We start from the raw sequence: 22110 nt of genomic DNA, 5'->3' as shown, positions 1-22110 counted from the left end.
CGTCGTGTGAGTGAGCAGTTTGCTGATATCAGTGTTGTGGATCAAGTGGTCCATGGTGGCGGTGGGGTTATGGTATGAGCAGGCGTATGTTATGGACAACTGTTACGACCCGGCTCAAAGTCATAACATAAAGAGGACAACTGACAAGATGATTTCAAATAAAGAAATTGTAAGTTTATTTAAAATTAAACAAATAATGTCTAGGGTTCGAACATAAGATAATTATAGTAAATATCAACACAAAATCAAATCAATAAACAGTTGGAAATGAGGTTGGTAGAGTTGTGGAAATCATATGGGAACACAAACTCAAGAACCCACTCTTCAAACAAAAATCACAAAACACAAATGAGAGAGAGCTAGGCAAAATTCAGGAGCTCCTTAAATAGTTTGCCACAGGTGCAGCTGATCTTCATTAGAGCAATTCCGCCCATCAAGGAGGAGTCAGTCCTATAACTCAAAAGATAAAAGAAAACAGGGGCAGGGATGTAACACCTCCACCCACAAGACATTAAATAATCTGGATTATTTAATACAATTAATAAACATAACCCCAAAATGAGGAAAAATAAATCTACCCCAATTTAAATAGAAGAGAAAAAGAGACCTACTAGTAAATGGGAATTCAGCATGCACAAAAGACCACATTTATGGAAGAATTCATATTTAGAAATCGCCCAAAGGTCACAGGCCAGAACATTACACACGAGACAGTGCGTCAGCTAGAACATTTTCCTTTCCTTTAATGTGATGAATTTGTAAAGGATATGATTGCAGAAACAAACTCCACCTCATTAAGCGCTGGTTGGTAGTACAACTACGCTGTAAAAAGACTAAAGGATTGTGATCAGTCATCACCTTAATCGGACTGCCGCTGCCCAAATAAACCTCAAAATGTTGAATAGCCAAAATCAATGCCAAAGCTTCCTTCTCAATTACAGAATAGTTTGTTTGATGGATATTGAACTTTTTGGAAAAGAAACACACTGGATGTTCAACTCCTCGGCCATCGTCCTGCAAAAGAACTGCACCAGCACCCTTTTCACTGGCATCTACCGCCAGTTTAAAAGGAGTCTCGAAATTTGGGGCTGACAAGACAGGGGCCTGCTGACATTATCAAAGGCCTGCTGACAATCACAAATGCAGAAATCTCTTTGGCTCTGTCAGAAAGAGGAACCTGCCAGTAGCCCTTCAACAGATCTAACTTAGTCACATAACTGGCAGGCCCTACCCGGTCAATGCAATCATCCAATCTGGGTAAAAGATAAGAATCTACTTTAGTTAGAGCATTAACTTTACGGAAGTCTGTACAGAACCTCTGAGAGCCATCAGACTTGGGTACCAAAATGCATGGCGAACTCCAGGCACTTTGGCTTGGTACAGCGATTCCATGCTCAGTCATATAGGTCACCTCTTTGCTCAATAGTGCACGCTTTTCAGGACCAACCCGGTATGGATGTTGTTTCACAGGAGCAGCACCTGAAACATCAATATCATGCACCACAAGATTCGTTTGGTTAGGCACATCTGGAAACAAAGGAATATAGGAACTGATCAGTTCTACAAGAGTAGACCTTTCCATCTGAGGCAAATGAGAGCGATGAGCCTCAAGATTAAAGAGAATTTCAGAGTTATTTAACCGAGGTACAGGTACTTGCACATCACCAAGTTCCTCTGGAAAAACGGGCACACACGGTAAAACAGCCACATTATTGGTTAATCCATCAGAGTTCCTGGCTCTAACAAAGTACTCCTTCAACATATTAATATGACACAAACGACTACGCTTACGTCTGCCTGGCGTAGAAATGACATAATCTAGATCACCAACCTTGCGTTCAATGGTGTAAGGCCCTGAAAATCGTGCCTGTAATGACGAACCATGTATAGGAAGCAAAGCCAGAACTTGATCTCCTACTGAAAAATCCCGCTTCTTAGCCCGCTTGTCATACCAGGTCTTCATCTTTTTCTGTGAGCCAGCCAAATTAGTATGAGCAATTTCACAGGCTTTACTAAGCCGATGTCGAAAATGACTAACATAGTCCAGCAGATTGGAAGAATCAGATGCCTCCGCCAGCCATTTCTCCTTTAACAATTTCAATGGACCACGGACATTATGGCCAAAAACCAATTGAGCAGGACCAAACCCCAGGGAATCCTGTAGATCCTCTCTGGCTGCAAAAAGCATGAAATGCACCCCTTCATCCCAGTCCCTCTGGAACTCAAGACAGTAGGTTCTTAACATGGCTTTCAGGGTTTGATGAAACCTCTCAAGGGCTCCTTGGGACTCTGGGTGGTAAGCACTAGAATGGCAAGATGAAATACCCAACTGATCCAGCACCTGCTCAAAAATTTTGGACATAAAATTGGACCCTTGATCAGACTGAACAGTTTTTGGAAGCCCGAACATTGAGAAGAACTTCAGCAAGGCCTGTACTACAGCGGGAGCTGTTATCTTCCTTAAAGGAATGGCCTCGGGGAAGCGAGTAGAAGCACACATAACCGTCAACAAATACTGGTGGCCGCATTTGGTTTTAGGTAATGGACCAACACAATCTACTAAAACTCTACCAAAAGGCTCCTCAAAAGCTGGAATAGGATGCAAAGGAGCAACAGGTATAGTTTGGTTGGGTTTACCTGTTACCTGGCAAATATGGCATGTCTTACAATAAGAAACTACATCTCTTTTAAGACCAGGCCAATAGAAATTCTGCAATATACAATTATATGTCTTATTTATACCAAGATGTCTGGCCATACTACAGTCATGCACTAGCTTGAGAACTTCTTCACGAAAAACCTGAGGTACCACGACCTGAAAAACATTGCACCAGTCATCTTGTTCAGACAAAGATCGAGGGCACCATTTTCTCATTAGTACCCCGTCCTTCTGGAAAAACCCAGATGACAACTCATTCACCTCTTGCTCTGTACTCAGTTCATCTAACAGAGAAGATAAAGAAGAGTCTTTACTCTGTTCTAAAATGAGTTGATCCCTTGTAATCAATGACTTTCTGTAAGGAATGTCTTGGGATGTTTCTAACACTTCTTTATCTATCATTATCTGAGATTCAACAGACCCATCTTTATCTCCACCCTTCCAATCACACTCCCCAAAAAAAGTATCGGCCAAATTAAAATTCGTACCCCCTTCATCGGTGGAACTAGAAGTCTGTTTAGACCTAGCCCGTGTCACCGCACATACTGAAAAAACATCTGGAAAAGTCTGAGACAACTCATCAAAGCTCTCACCTGATATAGGCGCTTCGGTAACTTGAGGGCTAGGTATAACTTTAACTCCTGCCAAATCATTGCCTAAAATGAAGGAAACCCCTTCAATTGGCAAAGAAGGTTGCACTCCTACTACTACCTGACCAGAGACCAAAGGTGACTTTATACCAATGCGATGTAAAGGGACAATGGTACAGCCCATTTCAACCCCTCTTACCAAAACTTGAGCACCTGTATCAGTCTGGTCAGACAGAGGTAATACCCCCTTAAGAAGTAACGATTGTGCAGCTCCCGTGTCCCTGAGAATACGCACCGGAACACCACCGTCCTGTCCTGATAAAGAGACAACTCCAGTTGTTAAAAAAGAAGTATAATCAGTGGAACCATCACTACTTTCCATGTTCTCCCACTTCGGAGAGTGGCGCTCAACACACTCGTCACTTGGCAAAAAGGGCAATTGGCCTACAGTAGTTAACCCAACTGGCTTGGTAGATTTTGCTTTCTTATTGAGAACAAAACACTCCGATATCTTATGACCTGGCTTTTTGCAATAGAAACAAATAATATTTGCCTTAACAGGAACTGCCTCAAGTTTCCTAGGAGAGGTTGAACCAGAACTAGATCCGACCATGACCAACTTACTTCGACTCTGAAAGTAGTTTCTTTTTAGGTCACGATTTCCAAACAACCCTTTATGGGTTAGAGAAAATTCATCAGCCCTAGTGGCTGCATCACACAACTTGGAAATCTTCTGTTCATTCAAGTAAGTAACTAGACCTTCTGGGAGACAATTCTTAAACTCTTCTAAAAGAACCAACTCCCTGAGCTGTTCTTTGGTCTCAACCTGCTTAGAAGCACACCACCTATCAAACATGTTCTCCTTTTCTCGAGCAAACTCTACAAACATCTGCTTCTCACTTTTAAAGTAATCTCGAAAGCGTTGACGATATGCTTCGGGCACTAATTTGTAAGCATGGAGAATGGAGGTTTTAACAGTATCATATACAGCACTCTGTTCTAAACTAAGTGCTGAATAAACCTCTTGAGCCTTACCCGTAAGCACACATTGTAAAAGCAGCGTCCAAACCTCTTTAGGCCACTTCAGTGTAGTAGCAACTCTCTCAAAATGGGAGAAATACTTCTCTACCTCTTTTTCAGAAAAAGGAGGAACCATCCTCATATGCATCCCAATATCAAAAACTTGCTCTACCCTTTGAGGAATCTCGGAGGGAACAACAAAAGGTGAAACAGGCGGTTGGGCCCTCAGGCCTCCGACCTGCCAACTCCAGCTCCATTTTTTTAAGGACAAAAGCCCGCTCACGCTCCCTTTCCTGTCCCTCCAATTTCCTAATCTCAAGTCCTCCCTGCAGCTCTTTCGCTTTCAAAGCTAATTGGTCTTGTTCTAGACGACACCTCACTAACTCCAAATCCAACTCTTTTTCCCGTAACACCATCTCTTTCAGCTTGACTTCACTGCCAACAATGGGACCTGGCTCCTGTAATTTTCCACCAAAAATGTTCTTTTCCTCTAAAGTGCCCTTTAAACTTTTTAAGATCGACTCTTTAAGTTTCTTATCAGCACTAGTAAGCTTTATATCATAATGAGCTTTATACCATCAACAGCTGCTCTTTAGTGCACTTTTCAAGTGCTTCCTCAGAAGGCTCTTTCAAAAAAACTTCCACATTAGAAGCCATAGCTAAACTTTACACCTTCACAACAGTAGCAACTTTAGGAGTTCCCAAAAACACCACAGTATCCTTTCAAATATATTTCACAAAAACAAGGATTTAAACTTTTGGCCAACCCCATTTCCACAAAGCTACTAAAAAGGTAATTTTAATCTGCACCAGTCAACAAGTCAATCACTTACCCGAACACTAAATAGGTTTACCAAAAACCTCTCAACAGGTAACATGCTAACACTATGGTAATCTTCAAAAAGAAACCCCCTCATAAATCACCAAAATCATGCCTAAATTGCTGACCACACTCAACAACCTAGCATGCTACATCACAACCGCATGTTACCCAACACATTGACATACCAACAACTTTGGTTACTGGTGCAAAATTACTTACCAACTTGAAGAAAGTGGGAGTGAGAAAAGAAAAAAAAAATCCTGCTCTCTCAAACATAACTTTTCACAAGTTCCCAACACTAAACAATGATGCTAAACAAAACACCACTGAACACGGATATCTTAGACAGCAACTCCGGTACACTATATAAAAGGAAAAAAAAATCCTCTCTAATCTTCAAAGGCTTACCAGGCTCAGGGCCACTTTAAACGCTGAACTTCGTGTCACCTGGCAAAAAACCAGGCCCTGAATAGCGTACCCCCAACAGAGATTAAATCTCCACCCGGGATACCTTCAAAAATAACAAACTAACAAAACAAACAGTGTACCGTTGGAAGGATTGACTAGCAACCCAGCTGGAACACTCTACATAACCGGAGACTTCTAATAATCCAATACCCCTTTCCACACTCCACTCAACAAATAAAACCTCAAATCCAAACCATTATTGATCCTGGACGAGGCCCCAATTTATGTTACGACCCGGCTCAAAGTCATAACATAAAGAGGACAACTGACAAGATGATTTCAAATAAAGAAATTGTAAGTTTATTTAAAATTAAACAAATAATGTCTAGGGTTCGAACATAAGATAATTATAGTAAATATCAACACAAAATCAAATCAATAAACAGTTGGAAATGAGGTTGGTAGAGTTGTGGAAATCATATGGGAACACAAACTCAAGAACCCACTCTTCAAACAAAAATCACAAAACACAAATGAGAGAGAGCTAGGCAAAATTCAGGAGCTCCTTAAATAGTTTGCCACAGGTGCAGCTGATCTTCATTAGAGCAATTCCGCCCATCAAGAAGGAGTCAGTCCTAGAACTCAAAAGATAAAAGAAAACAGGGGCAGGGATGTAACACAAGTACATTTTATTGATGGCATTTTGAATGCACAGAGATACCGTGATGATATCCTGAGGCCCATTGTTGTGCCATTCATCCACGACCATCACCTCATGATGCAGCATGATAATGCACGGCCCCATGTTGCAAGGATCTGTACACAATTCCTGGAAGCTGAAAACATTCCAGTTCTTGCATGGCCAGCATACTCACCAGACATGTCACCCATTGAGCATGTTTGGGATGCTCTGGATCGGCGTATATGACAGCATGTTCCAGTTCCTGCCAATGTACAGCAACTTTGCACAGCCATTGAAGAGGAGTGGACCAACCTTCCGCAGGCCACAATTAACAACCTGATCAACTCAATGTGAAGGAGATGTGTTGCACTGCGTGAGACAAATGGTGGTCACACCAGATAATGACTGGTTTTCGGACCCAGTGGCTACTTTGAAGAACCAGAATATGACACATTTTCAGTTGTTTCACACTTTTTTGTTAAGTATATAGTTCCATATATAATTCCACATGTGTTAATTCATAGTTTTGATGCCTTCAGTGTGAATCTACAATTTTCATAGTCATGAAAATAAAGAAAACTCTTTGAATGAGAAGGTGTGTCCAAACTTTTGGTCTGTACTGTATATAGCTTTAATTTAGTGCACACAGTGTTTATTATAGGATTATCAGCAGTGTTTTATTGGTTTGTGCAGTAGAAGTCAACACACTGAAAAGATTTATGCATTGTTTTTAACCTTTTACCCCCAGACTGTGATAATCTGCAGGTCACCCTCATGACCCTAATATCTTCTTTGTGGTGTCCAGCTGGACACAGTTGCTACAGTCATTACATAAAAAAGATCACTGTTACTCTTTGTATGTCATTTTGCTATGCTAAAAAAAGCCACCAGAAAAGTATTTGAGTGGTTGTCAGACAAAGTTTCACCCTGGGATCCACAGTTTGGATGGCACTTGACCCTTCTTCTCGTATGGCCGTCTGTATACTTCTTTAGCCAGACGGCTTGTGTTAATTGCCTCTCGTGGGGCAAAATGACAGTCAGTGCTCACTTTTCCCTCTTGAGCTCACTCTTTCCTCTCAGGTTTCATCTGGGAAGAATTATACTGCATTAAACACTTTGGCAGCTTGAGATATCGAAATAAAATTCCTCTCCAGACTGGAAGGCTTCTTTGTTGTCTTGAAAATAACTCAGGATTATGCTGATTAGCCGAGCATATATGACTCCATCCTTCAAAAGGATCCAACATTAGGGGATGTTAAGGGCACTCAATATGCATGCAGATACTTGTGATTATTGATGTAGAGTATTATTCATTATGATGTTTCTGTATGCCTGGGTAAATGGAGGTTGGTTATTTCTGTCGGTTTGTCCTCTGAAACAACCCTGTCAGGGTGTTTAAGAACATGAGCATGCAAAGAGCATCCTGTCATTGTAGGACAGATGAATCAGAGAGTTGGGATTGATTTGTCTGTGACCGTATTGTTCACCTTGTCCTCCGTGCTCAGGGTCAGAGCGCGGCAGACGCAATACCAATGCTGTCAGTGACAGGAGGTCAACATTTAAATGCATTTTATCACATTTCACAAATTATGAATTAAATGTGTCCTTTTATTATTTCTTGGACAAAATGCTGTACATTTCTTTGTGAAATTGAAATATAACTATAATAATATACTAAAATAGCAATTGCTCTTTTGTTGGTTTTGATTGCTTCTATTGTCCTCATTTGTAAGTCTGCTAAATAACAAAATTTAAATAGAAGGTAAATGTAAATAACAAAACGAAATTAAAATTTTAAAACAAGCCCCAAATCAAATAAATAACACAAAATAAATCTCTTCATATAAACAAAATAAGGCTTTGTCTGTGCTTTTTCCATTTAAAATTAAAGGCAACCTTTAATTTTAATCATGATCCAAACAAAGATGCTGTGCAAACATGAGCAGTTTTTAATTTAAAATAGAATGTATAATTTCGAAATTTTGAAGCAAAAACAGAATGGTTTGACTTCAGATTTGTGAAATGATGCATAAAAATATCAGCATGAAACAGCAGACGAGCTGAACAAGATGCAGATTCACTCTCTGCCAATAGGTGGCGCTTAAACATTTCTTTGGTTTCTGCTTCAAACTAAGCAGTGCTGCACTTATGTATGGAGGAATTATTGAGTATTATAAACTAAAAGTCTAAAACTAAAAGTCTTAAATCAAAACTAAAAATCTAAATTTGAAACTTAAAGTCCAAGTCGAAAATTAATTTGGTAATTAGGATTGGGCATTTGGTATGTAGGATTGGGCATTTGGTATTTAGGATAGGGCATTTTGTATTTAGGATTGGGCATTTGGTCATTTAGCCATTTAGGATTTATGATTGGGCATTTGGGGATTTAGGATTGGGAATTTGGTATTTAGGATTGGGCATTTAATCATTTAGCCATTTAGGATTGAGGATTGGGGATTTGGGGATTTAGGATTGGGCATTTGAAGATTGAGGATTGGGCATTTGAGGATTAAGGATTGAGGAGTGTATGCAAATTAGGAGGCGTTGCCCAAATACTGGAGGCTGGGTTTGAAATGGCTGGTGCGCAGAGGCACCTTATGGACAGCAGAGGGAGCTCCCAGTGTTAAGGAGCACACTGTAATGAAAGTAATGTAATTGTAATGTAATTCTGTTTCTGTAATGAAACAGAGCGAGTGAGCGGCTTGAGCGAGGACTGTGTGATAACTTCAACTTAATGACAAATTTGTAACATTTGTGGCATCAAACACAAAGTCACCAGTGAAAGGAGTGCTATCGATCTGACGACGAGAAAGCAGCAGACAGTGTAGCAGGTAAGATGCAAACATTAGCTACTAGTTATATAAGCTGATATTGCTAACATGCTTTAGTAGGGTATTATTATATTGGGACATGCTGTTTTGTTTTTTAAACTGCGGTTAACCCCTCTGACATTAGTAGATACACTCCTTTCACATTCTGCACACTGCAATAACGATCGGTTTATGACATCAAAGTACTGCGAGAGCAATTCAAAAGCATAAGGAGCGTCTACTCTCAGTGATGTCATATGTTGTGTGTGTATGTATATACACACTCACCTAAAGGATTTTTAGGAACACCTGTTCAATTTCTCATTAATGCAATTATCTAATCAACCAATCACATGGCAGTAGCTTCAGTGCATTTAGGTGTGTGTGGTCCTGGTCACGACAATTTCCTGAACTCCAAACTGAATGTCAGAATGGGAAAGAATGGTAATTTAAGCAATTTTGAGCGTGGCATGGTTGTTGGTGCCAGACAGGCCGGTCTGAGTATATACATACACACACAACATATGACATCAAAGAGAGTAGAAGCTCCTTATGCTTTTGAATCGCTCCCGCAGTACTTTAATGTCATAAACCGATCAGTCTTACAGTGTGCAGCGCCGGTTCAAGTCGAACAAGCCTAATTTCTTTTCTCTCACAATCTTTATAAAATATAAAGGCTATATAGCAAAAAAAAACAAAAAAAAACAAAACAAGACCATTTAGTGGCAATGTGAAAGGAGTGTATCTACTAATGTCAGAGGGGTTAACTGCAGTTTAAAAAACAAAACAGCATGTCCCAATATAATAATACCCTACTAAAGCACGTTAGCATTGTCAGCTTATATAACTATTAGCTAATGTTAGCATCTTACCTGCTGCACTGTCTGCTGCTTTCTCGTCGTCAGACCGATAGCACTCCTTTCACTGGTGACTTTGTGTTTGAGGCCACAAATGAACAAAGTTATCATTAAGTTGAAGTTATCACACAGTCCTCGCTCAAGCCGCTCACTCGCTCTGTTTCATTACATAAACAGAATTACATTACAATTACATTACTTTCATTACAGTGTGCTCCTTAACACTGGGAGCTCCCTCTGCTGTCCATAAGGTGCCTCTGTGCACCAGCCATTTCAAACCCAGCCTCCTGTATTTGGGCAACGCCTCCTAATTTGCATACACTCCTCAATCTTCAATCCTCAAATGCCCAGTCCTCAATCTTCAAATGCCCAATCCTAAATCCCCAAATCCCCAATCCTCAATCCTAAATGGCTAAATGATTAAATGCCCCATCCTAAATACCAAATTCCCAATCCTAAATCCCCAAATGCCCAATCCTAAATCCAAAATGGCTAAATGACCAAATGCCCAATCCTAATTACCAAATAAATTTTCCACTTGGACTTTAAATTTCAAATTTAAATTTTTAGTTTTGGTTTAAGACTTTTAGTTTATAATCTGACTCAATAATTCCTCCATACTTATGAACTTAATATGCATTACACAGAGGCAAGAGGAAAAAAAAAATACCATCAAACTTTTTCCTACTCTTACCTACTCCTAAATGAACCGCGATTTGTTTAGCATATCAACCGATTTGAATCGTCACATATTTGAATCGATTTTCAACGAGCTTGTGGTTAATCATTACATAACTGCTATTAAAATAATACGCTGCTGCTAGGGTTTCATTACGGTTAAGTATCAGATAATTGTATGATCCTACACCATCACATAAAGATTTTTTTTTTTTGTCAGAATAATCTGTTCCTCTTTTTTTTAAACAGTTTATCCTGATTTGATCAATTCTCACATTTTGAAGGTTTTTCAGACAGGCTCTATATTATGTCTGTAATATGCAACCTTATAAGGAAAGTATGTGTGGGTGTGTTTATTCTGCGCATCAGCAGAAGTGCTAACTCAGCCCATCTCTTCCCTTTACATTTACACTTTAGCCATTTAGTTGACACTTTGCATCAGTATAGATGAGAGATGGAGGAATTATTTAGGGAAATATGGGATGTTGGTGGAGTATTCCTGTGTTTTCTTCAAGGGGGGGCTTGAAAATTTTCTTAAGCCCCATGTTCAGTATATGTTTCTACCAATTAAAATTGTTGAAAATTATCAAGAAACAGTCCAATAAGGTGTGGGAGTCACTATCGAGCTCTATTTGAAGACAGGACTTCATTTTCTGACACATGTTCACATTAACATGTTCAGAAATACAGTTTTTCTTTTTGTTTCCTTGGCAATGTTGTGCGATAAGGGGTTAGGAAGCAGGGGTCCACAGCTCCCATCCCTTACCAGGATGTTCACTTGAACAATACCTCACACTGGCAAATAATGTGTGACAAAAAGGGAAGATGCAGGGTTCCTGGATGCACAGGAACACCGAAAGGGAAGTGCAAAAGTGTAACATACAATTTCTGTTTCACAGCAGAGAAGAAGTGCTTTTTGAATTTCACCCAGAGTGAAATGTCATTACATGAAGTACGATATGACACAAAACTCTACATGATACAAACCTATGCCTGTATTAAATACGATAGATACATCAGTGTGCTTCAAGAGTTTTTCCCTTTTTACTTAATGATTTCATAACATTTCTGAAAATTTTTTATTTGGTTGACTAACCCCTGCTGGAAAATAACTACACCATTAAGCTGCTGAAGGGACAGTCACTAGTGAGGGACTTCTGTGCTGTTATGATGTAATTTTCTCATGGTTTCTGAGGTATATCATTTCTATGACTCAGGTGATTGGCTCGAAATAATGTGTGCTCATGAGCAAAGATAGCAGTGGGAAGCTTACATATGTGTATTTTGCCTATCAGCTGCCTTTGAGATGTGTTCTGCTTTCTCCACATGTTATAAGGGGGAACAATTTGAAACAAAATCCAGGCTGCTAATGTAAGCTCCAGACAGTTTCAGAACCCCTGTTTCATGCTATTCTGTCCACTAATTACCTCATATGATGAACCCTAATTATAATGACCATTCATAGTCAGAAAAACAGTCTCGTCTTTCTGTTTCATGCTTATTGTAGCGTCAACTATTAGGATGCTTTGGAAAGTAATTGTCAAACACCCCTGTGAACATCTGTTTTGGTATAACAACAACAAACGCTGAAAATAAAGACACAATCAGCAGCAGTCTCACTGGTAATTATACAAAAACAATCACGGTTTAAAACAATGAAGCTTCAGTGATCCCCTTTATCACTACAAACCCAGGTGGACCATGAAAAGAGCAAAGAGCGAGGGAGGGGGTGAAATTAGAGGAGAGGATGCCTGTATGACTGAAATCTCTAGAGCTGGAGCAGCATCTGATCTACAGGCTGTTATCTCAGCAGCACACACTGCAGCTCGAGAACACAAGTTTGTCCTGAACTTACCAGCTAGTCATCTTGGGATGAAACAAAGCGTTTGTTTTGGCTGCAGTCGTGTGAGAACCTCTGCCTGGATGCAGAGCATATGTATGTATGTGAATAAATGAGGGCCTGAGAGACGGAGATTAATTTAGAAGAAGCAATTGTGTGTACGTGCACTCTGATACACTGTAGCTCAGGGGAGATGAATTCAGCTATTCAAACACATACCGTGGCTTTCTTGGTATAACTGGTCGTCAAAGAAGCAAAGAGAAGGGGCACCTTGCCAAAGAAAATGTGAACAAAACTGTTTTATCCTACAGAGATTTAAGCAGAGTAATTCAAGAGTGGAACTTATGGAAGCTTATTTCTGCCAAATATCATGCTTTGGGAAATCGTAATTATGACATAGTCATATATTTTGGAGATAAATTATTAATTATTATAAATATATTATAAATTATTTCATTATTAATTATGAGAAATAATAATTTATTAGAAAAATTAGAAAGTCATAATTATGAGATAAAAAGTCATTTATTACAGAAAGTGGAAATTAAGATACAAAGTCATAATTTTGAAATACAAAGCTGAAACTGACACAAAAAGTCAGAATTAAGATAAATCGTAATTCTAAGTCTTGAAATACTAAGAGCCAGATTTACTAACAGCTTGCGCCAGCGCAAACCATCTTTTGGTGTTAAAATAGTACTGGGATTTACTAAAGAAACATGCAGTGAAGAATTACTGGACAAGGTTATTTTTGCGCCTGACCTTACTGAATATGCATTTGTAGGCGTTTCCCTTTCAAACGCTTCAATTATGGGAGGGGAGTTCTAAAATGAACCACGCAATGTGATTTACTAACATTTGTGCTGGTCAAATTACTAGTATTTGCGCCAATATTTAATGCTCTAAAAAAAGTCTTAAAACAGACGCTAATTTGCACTGCTCTTGGAAGTCATTATTGAAATGATCTGGCTGCGTCTGTTTTCATTCATTTTCATTATTCACCTGCAGAAATTTCCACTCCTATTAGCGCTTTTTTGGAATTGCAAAATTAAATCGCCAGAGCAAGCACTGGCAGTGTGTTTTTGTGCAAGTGTTTCCGTGTGAGCGAGTGTGTGTCAGTACTGAATCTGTGTGTGTTTGAATGGAAGAGTGCACGGGAGATAGCGTGTATGTGCTTTCCGTACATAAACGTGATTTTGTGGCACAAATATGGAAATAATTTGTTATGTCGTTATATAATTTATTTATCTTGTTGTTTACTATATTTATTAGCTAGGTCAGTGTATTTGTGGGTTTGGGTTCTTTTGCTGTTGTAGGCTGTAAGGACCTTTGAAATAACTTTGAAATCATTTGCCTAAGTGAAATGGATATTTAATGCCTGGAACTACTTTAGCCGTGCATTTCCCAGAAAAAAAATGCAAACCTTAGAATGTTCATCAGCCAATCAGATTTGAGCATTCAACAGCCCTGAAGTTTAAAATGAATTAATTTTTACACACATTTTAGGACATAAAAACCGTAAAAAAAGTCGGAGAGAATGGAAAGAATTCAGTGCATATGTAGGGAGAGAAAACCCAAAGAGTATGAGAATGAGTAAGTGTAATCAGAGAGGACATTAACAGCTGGTCCCTGTCTCGCTCTAGATTGCCCCCTTGTGGATGTTTCATAGAATAAATAATAATGCCTTGCTCACATGGACTCTCTCACTGTTTATCTCACAACACACACCTCTATCTGCAGCTTCATGCGGCCATTGATTAGTGATTTCATGCTTAGTTTTGGATGTGAGGGGATGTTTCGCTGTTTGAAGTGAAGTGCTGGAGGAAATGAGTCAAGCAGTAGCACTTCAAGATAACACTTTCAATGTCAACAGATGGCCCACTGATATATTGGGATTCCTCCATAAGTATGTTAATTAGTAAATATTTAATCATGCTTTCTGTCAGAAGCTTTTTAAGGACTTAAAATTAAAATGAATGCAATGAATATTATAGCATGGTGGCCCCTGCTTGTCAAATAATATTGTGAAAGGATCATAAATGTGGAAATTTTTCACAATGTTCACAAGTGAATATGTATAAATAATTGTTTAATTACTTTCAAATTATACATTTAAAGTAATTATACAAATTATAATTCAAATCATATTAAGTAACTATTAATTGTTATTATAACCACTCGTATTATTATCACTGTTAATTGTTTTATGTCTTTCAATGTGATGTTTTATTTGTTTTTATTAATTTGAAATGACATATAAGAAGTTAAAAAATTAAACAATCAGACTAAAGTTGGGAATTTGTTATAATTTGGAACTTTGGGAGGATCAATAGAATTATAATTATTTTGTGGCATTACTGCTTTATTTTTGAAGTCATAATTGTATTTGTATTTATTTCAATATCTACGAGGCTGTAAATGATTGAATATTGCAGGTTTAGCACATGGCAGTGGTCTGGTAAAGTTATGGTAAAGTAGTTTACACATTGGAAACATGCAGAATTTGCAGTTCCATCTTGGGTCCCATCTTTTGCTGGATCACAAGCCGTATCTGTGTGGCATTTGGGCTTGACCAGAAAAACGTTTGTGAGACAAATCTCATGCAAATCCATGATTGATGAAAGGGCTTTTTTACTGCCAGATTCAAGGTGATGGCAAAGGCAAAAGATTAGAACACATTCATGTTGGAGCATGGTCTGTTTTGAGTCTTATCTCGTATTACCCATAACTCCAGCAAAACATTCCTGGCCTCTTCAAGATCATCTAACATTGAAGACTGGCGTCATGATTGCTGAAAATTTTGTCATAAAGTGTGTTTTTTTTTTTTTTTGATCAAATAAATGCAGCCTTGGTGAGCATAAGAGACTTCTTTCAAAAGCATTTTTAAAAATTTTTTTTTTTTTTTTTTTTTTTTTTTTTTTTTTGTGGAGACAGCCATGGTGAATTAGTATAATTTATTCTGACACTTATTCTAAAAGTAGTTTTTCCTTATGTTTCCATTATTAACTCGACTGTTTACATTCTTTTTCATCCATCCATATTTTTAAGTTAGACTGGATAAAAGCATCAGACAAATGAATAAGTGTACTTTTCTGTCTTCAGTATCATCATGTATCACCACCTACAAGAAGACTCCTCCGCCGGTACCTCCTCGCACCTCCACCAAGCCATTCATCTCCATCACGGCCCAGAGCAGCACTGAGTCTGCGCAGGACGCTTACATGGACGGTCCCGGGACGAGGTGTGAGCCCGTCCTCCACTCTGGCCTTAGCAATTCCACTGAGAGCATTGACAGCATGAAAGCGCTGATGGCAGCCATCGAGGCAGCCAATGCTCAGATCCACGGCCCTGTCAGTCAGCACGTCAGCAACAGCACCATCACCATCAGCACTACACCCCCCTCTCCGCTGCCCATGCCTGTGCCCGTCCCCATACCCATACCAGCCCTGGAAGACGTCCGCAGGGATATGCTCAGGAAGAGCAGGTGCCTTTCCATTGGCATCCAGGTAAGTGAGATTCAGCCAGGTTTTCAGTGTTTATTCTTCTCCTCAACGTTGCTGAGATGTTCCTACTGGCTATTAAAACACAGTTTAGTTGTAATATCCACTTTAATGTATTTATCCAATGTTTGTACACAGGATTCTTAAAATATATAGTCAGTGTTAGTCAGTTCAGTCTTATACAAGCTGGATTTTTTATTTCTGTATACAAAGCCACACAGGGTAAACTGGAGATTAGTTTCCTTCTCCCTGAGGTAGATGATTCTTCATGTGAGTGTGGAGGTGGCTGGTTTACTGTGTAATGTGTTTAAACAGGTAGATGGGCCTGAGGACCAGGAACTGGAGGACCAGTCCAAGTTTCAGTCAGTGGGGATTCAGGTTGAGGAAGAGCATGGGTGAGTCTGTGTGTGTTTGTGTTAGCACCCCAAAGTCTCTTTCACTTTAGTAATACTGTGAAATATTATTTCAATTTAAGATTGAATTTAAGACTGTTTTCTATTGAAGTATATTTAAAAATTGAATTTATTCCTGTGTTGGCAAAACTGAATTTTCTTCGGGCATTACTTCTGTCTTCAGTATCACATGATCCTTCGGAAATTATTCTTATATTATGATTTGAAGCTCAGGAAACATTTCTTATTATTATCAATGTTAAAACAGTTGTGCTGCTTAATATTTTTTGTGGAAACCATGATCCCTTTTTTAGGATTCTCTGATGATTAGAATGTTGAAAAGAAACAGCATTTATTTGAAATAGAAATATTTTCTAACTTAATAAATGTCTTTACTTATTTTGATTAAAATGGTAACTTATCTCTCTCTCAAAAAAAACTTAATATCTAGTGTATATGAAACTGTTAATCTGTGCTGTTTGTTTGATTTGCATCCAGGGGTCCAGGGCTGAAACCATCATAGACATTTTTATTATTATTATTGTTATTATTATTAAAAAAATTTGTTCACTCCATTCTTTTATATTTGGCTTCACCATTGCAGTTATGGGTCATTATGTTGACTCGGGCTGCAATCAGCAGTTTTCAAAAATAACTGCTGTTATCACCTCGCCTTTGTGTCCTTTATTGCTCCACTTCCTCTCAATTAATTAACCTGGTCTAAAACGTGTCTAATCTGTGTGTTTTATTAAATTGATTCGATCTACAGATTAAGGCAGTGGTTCAAAGATCATATTGTCGTTTTCTGAAAAGTATTGTTTATCCTCTTCAGCTGATATATTGCACACTGCATATGGTGAGAGAACGCATTAAAATCAAGGATTAAGAAACTCTGTATTATGGAGACACTTTACTTTATTAAACGTATTGAGCAGGAACAGGATTATCCCAGAGACCTTAAGCTGGAACACCATGGCTCTCCTCAAAACTGCCTAGCTAGACAGTATTTTACGGCATGCTCCTCATGTCACAAATTGTAGACAACAGATTATGCTGCACCCTGAAAGGCCTAATTTTGCCTAAATTTAAATTACCACTACATTACATTACAAACATTACATTACTGTTTTTTCTCGATAAGACAATCCCACAATTCATTGTGACAAGCTTAGCAAAACAGTTTCATCAAAAGTGATGGAACAAAACTAAAGGAGAGTTTAAATGTTTATTATTTCATTACTGAAAAGTGTTTACAGGAAACCATCTTTAAAAGATGATTTTTTTTTGTCTGCAATTTTAATGTTTGCTACATCATTTTATTAAATTATTGTTAACTGTGTGCTTTAAATGTGTCTCTTTTGCAGGCCACTTGAGCGGTGCTTTTTGTCTGCCAAATAATAGCTTTTAAGACTACAAGATTATCTCAAACAAGTTAATATTGTGGTATACATGGCGTCTATGTAGACAGTACAGCTCATGTTTTAAGACACAACCTGCGACTAGTGCTTATGCGTCAGTGGCATTTAAGAGTACTTGGTTTTTAAAATCTGTCAGGAAAGGTTTTCTTGTGTGTTTTTGTTTATGCGTGTTTTTTGTATACTTAAAAACATCCATGCCCTCATTATTATTTCCATAATTGTATTTAATCATTATATTTAAATAATGGTTCTGTATAATAATAATGGTTTATGTCCACCAGAAAAATCTAAATGAATATTAATACAGAAATTAAAGCATTTTCTTTATAGACGAGCATGAGAACACTGGATGTATGAGTAAATTTAGATTTTTTTGTGTCTTGGGCTCAGTCACCGGCGGTTCAAGCGCTCTAACAGCGTGACGACAGCGGTACAGGCTGATCTGGACACTCCTGACTACACACCAGCTGACTCTTCTGTCACAGATTTCCCCTCCTCGGGCTGCTTGTCGCGGCAGTACTCGCGTGATGCCGCCACCTCCACCGTCAGCATCCAGGGCTCAGGGAATCACTACCATGCCTGCAACTCAGATGAGTATGAGGATGTTGGCTTTGATCCCTCCATCCTGCCTCCACCTGACCCATGGATTGATAGCGTGACAGAAGATCCACTGGAAGTCGTAGGCCGCTCTGTGTGTCAGCGTGATGGCCACTGGTTCCTAAAGCTGCTGCAGGCAGAGACTGAACGTATGGAGGGCTGGTGCAGGCAGATGGAGCACGACGAGAAGGAGAACAAGCTACCTGATGAAAGTTAGTGTTTGATTTACCCATAATACCATAATGGAGTCTCATATAAAATCTTATAGTAGGTCAACCATCTTTAAAGAAAGTCAAATATCATTTTTAACATTGTAGTTTAGTTTTATGTGCTCTGTTTTGTTTCAGTGCACAATAGGTATATATAAAGAATGCATTTTTTTAAGATGTATTAATTTACAACAAGTGATATATGGATTGCAGATAATTAAGGGTTTGCTGAAACGTGCACTCATTTATTGAATTAATCTCAGCTGCACTGAAGTAATCTGCCCCCTGCTGGACGTCCTGGTCCTCACACTGTTTGCCTGAAATCTCAGGCATTGTTTTTATTTAAGAATTGCAGATATCTAACCTATCACTGTAGGCTCTCCTTATTTTAATAATCATAATAGAGCATACAAAAATGTAAGTCTCAGAAGGAAGCAAAATGCATGGATGTTTCTGACGCTCTCCTGTTTGTTTTTGTTTGTGCTGTTCAGTCCTGGGGAAGATCCGCAGTGCAGTGGGAAGTGCACAGCTGCTTATGTCCCAGAAGTTTCAGCAGTTCAGGGAACTGTGTGAGGAAAATCTGGTGAGTACTAGTAGGTATAATATAAAAAACATTTATATGACATAATCAACTTCTACTATGAGTTGAATAAATGCTGAACTGACTTGAGCTGAATAATGACGCTGTTGTCTTTTTAGAGCTTCTTTACAGCAGAATTTGAATTTTTCAGTCTCATATTTGAAGAGGTTTGGGGTCAGTAAGATTTTTATTTTTAAAGAAATTCATACTTTAATTCAGCAAGGACTAAACCAATCAAAAGTGACAGTGAAGACATTTATAATGACACAAAATATTTCTGTTCTAAATAAATGCTGATAAATAAATCACCACAAAATACAGCTACAAATTTACATTTGTAATTAGAAATACATTAAAGGAAAAAAAAGAAAACACTTATTTTAAATTGTAATAATATTACAATATTACTGTGTTTATTACTGTATTTTTGATTAAAATAAATGCAACCTCGGTGACTTCTTAAAAAAAAAATCTCTCTTTATTTTTTTTAATCTTTAACCGACCCCAAGCATTTGAACAATAGTGTATCTTTAAGGCTGGAATAATGGAACTGTGGCTACCTTTTCAATAACAATAACAGGAAGGACACACCATCTGCAGAGAAAACAGTTCCAATAAGGCAATAAGGATGTTTTGACAGCACATCTGATTCTTATAGTTCCACTTTTGTTACTTATCTTGGCTCAGCAGAACCCAAATGCTCACCCCCGGCCAGTGGCTCAAGATCTCGCAGGATTCTGGGACATGCTTCAACTTTCCATTGAGAATATCAGCTTAAAGTTTGATGAGCTTCACCAACTCAAAGCCAACAACTGGAGACCCCTCGACCCCCCCGAAAGAAAGGTAAAACAAACCTGCAGAATCAGCACGGAGCCACTGACAGATGAAGAATAAGAATGCAGACATGCTAGCTGCCTGATTGAAGGGCAACATTGTGTTTTTTTTGTTTTTTTTTTCATTCTTGTGCATGGTCTGTTGCTTCTGTAGTGTGATATTATGCATCAAGGGTGGGCACTGGCAATAACAAACCTGCAAACTCCACATTTTTATTATGAATTATTATAAATTTGCCTCTGGAAGTGTTGCGGCTGCCTCCCTGTGGCTTATGTCGGTCTGTTGGTCTAATGTGACTGAATGTTTCACTCACTCTTAATTTCCTGACATCCTCTTCATGTTTGTTTTGTTTGTTTGTTTGACAGTGAGCTGTTTTCAGAAGTCATTCCATCCGGCACACACCATGGGGGCAGTGGCCCCTAACCTCTCACCCCCGCCAGGCCGCTCTCTTTACCACACGCAGTCGGCCGCGGAAGTGTTAGCACTGCTCTGTAACGTTAGCCGCGGCTGGCCTTAGCGCTGTCTGTGTGCAGGTGTGCCATATTGCTGTCTCCGCTCGTCTCTCTCTGCCCGCTGCGGCGGCTAACTGACTGTTTGTCATCCCTGTTCAGGAGAGAAGGCTGCCTCCCCCAGTGCCAAAGAAACCCCCGAAAGGCCACCCTCCTCTGGCCAGAGATCGCTCGCTGGAAAGCACCGAGAAGCAGCGTCAAGAGGCGCGCAAACGTTTAATGGCGGCCAAACGAGCTGCTTCAGTACGGCAGAACTCGGCCACAGAGAGCGCAGACAGCATCGAGATCTATATACCTGAGGCCCAGACCAGACTATGAAACTGCCAAACATGAAAACGCACTCACACACACGAATGCCCAGGTGCAGAATTCCACCGTGAGCACAACACGTCACACAGATCTATATCTGCCTAATGCTAAGATCACTGTAAATTAGGAGCGCAATACACCAGCACCATGATAGCACAGAAGTAGTAATTTGACCTTCCATTATTTAATAAATGACAACCAACATAGATGTACATCATATTTCTATGACCCCCAAGATGTTAGGGAAAAATGACTTGTTTAATTTTACACAAATGAAAACGAGGCTGTAGTTTGTACTGTCTTATGGTCAATCTAATTTTCACAGCACGTTTTTTTTTTTTTTTTTTTTTTTTTTTGTCTCATGAAGCTTTTTGGAGAGACTTCAAAAAATAAATGCCATTAAATGTCCTGAACTTCCAGCAGTGGAAATGGTCAAGAGACTTTAGTTTTGTTCTCTTTTTTTTCCTTTTTTTTTATTAATGCTCTTAAAAACAATAAAATTCTTAAAACAATAAACAATAAAACAAAAAAATATATTTTAGAAGCAGCACTGCATAAAATGTTAAGACTTGTTTTCTTAGATTATATCTTGAATAAACACTACTGCTCAAAGGTTTGTGGATGTTAAGAATTTTATTTGATGTAAAAAAACAGTAAAAACAGTAACAAATATTGTGATAAATGATTACAATAAAAAATAACTATTTGCTATTTTTATTTATTTTAAAAGTTATTCCTGTAATGGCAAAGCAGCCGTTAATCCAGTCTTCAGTGATTCTTCAGAAATCATTCTAATATGCTGATTTGGTGCTCAATAAATACTTTGATCATATAATGATCAATGTTGAAAACACTTGCTGATTAATATTTTTGTGGAAACTGATACTTTTTTTTTTTTACTTTGACGAATAAAGTTAAAAAAAAAACATATGATCTTTTGTAACAATATAGATGACTTTACTCTCACTTTTGATCAATTTAATGCATCTTTGTGGAATAAAAGTAAAATTTATTAAAAAAATACAAATAAATCTTAACACTAAAATTGTAAGAATGCCAGTGTGGTTCCACAAAATACACTAGTATAAAAGATACATTCTCTGCCAACAAGTTTTCCATGTCTTATACAGTGTTGCTTCCTAATTTATCTTGTTTCAATGGTTTCTGGATATTTTAACTGGACAATTAGACCAAAATCCTCATTAAGAGTATGATTTTTGCAGTGCTTAATTATATACCGCTGAATATAACTACTGACCTTTGTTTATGCACAACAGCATTTTTTACACCTCAAAACAGAACCTGAACAGCGCAGAACTGTCCCTCGTAGCCTTGCTTTTATTTGTGTCAAATGAACTATGTGAACCTTGAATAAGATCTATGACTGGATTATTC

At 38.4% G+C, this 22110-nt stretch overlaps 1 protein-coding gene across 5 annotated transcripts in view; it reads left to right on the top strand.

The window, feature by feature from the left end:
• Positions 1–21736, top strand: part of LOC132154895 (disks large-associated protein 1-like) — a 141852-nt gene extending 120116 nt beyond the window's left edge. For 2 of the 5 annotated variants that reach the window (XM_059563618.1, XM_059563616.1), the window contains exons 7-12: positions 15470–15873; positions 16183–16262; positions 18068–18486; positions 18975–19066; positions 19751–19906; positions 20509–21736. In XM_059563618.1, coding sequence (XP_059419601.1) covers positions 15470–15873; positions 16183–16262; positions 18068–18486; positions 18975–19066; positions 19751–19906; positions 20509–20724 — 1367 coding nt within the window. In that variant the 3' untranslated portion in view covers positions 20725–21736. Of the gene's footprint in view, positions 1–15469; positions 15874–16182; positions 16263–18067; positions 18487–18974; positions 19067–19750; positions 19907–20262 lie in introns of all 5 variants that reach the window. The other 3 variants (XR_009437206.1, XM_059563617.1, XM_059563619.1) reach the window with 3 other exon arrangements.
• The last annotated feature ends 374 nt before the right edge of the window (positions 21737–22110 follow it).

This window comes from Carassius carassius, chromosome 12 (genome assembly GCF_963082965.1).
Source record: "Carassius carassius chromosome 12, fCarCar2.1, whole genome shotgun sequence".
Taxonomy (NCBI): Eukaryota; Metazoa; Chordata; class Actinopteri; order Cypriniformes; family Cyprinidae; genus Carassius; species Carassius carassius.
Note: the sequence above shows the minus strand (reverse complement) of the source record. Positions and strands in the feature narration are given on the sequence as shown.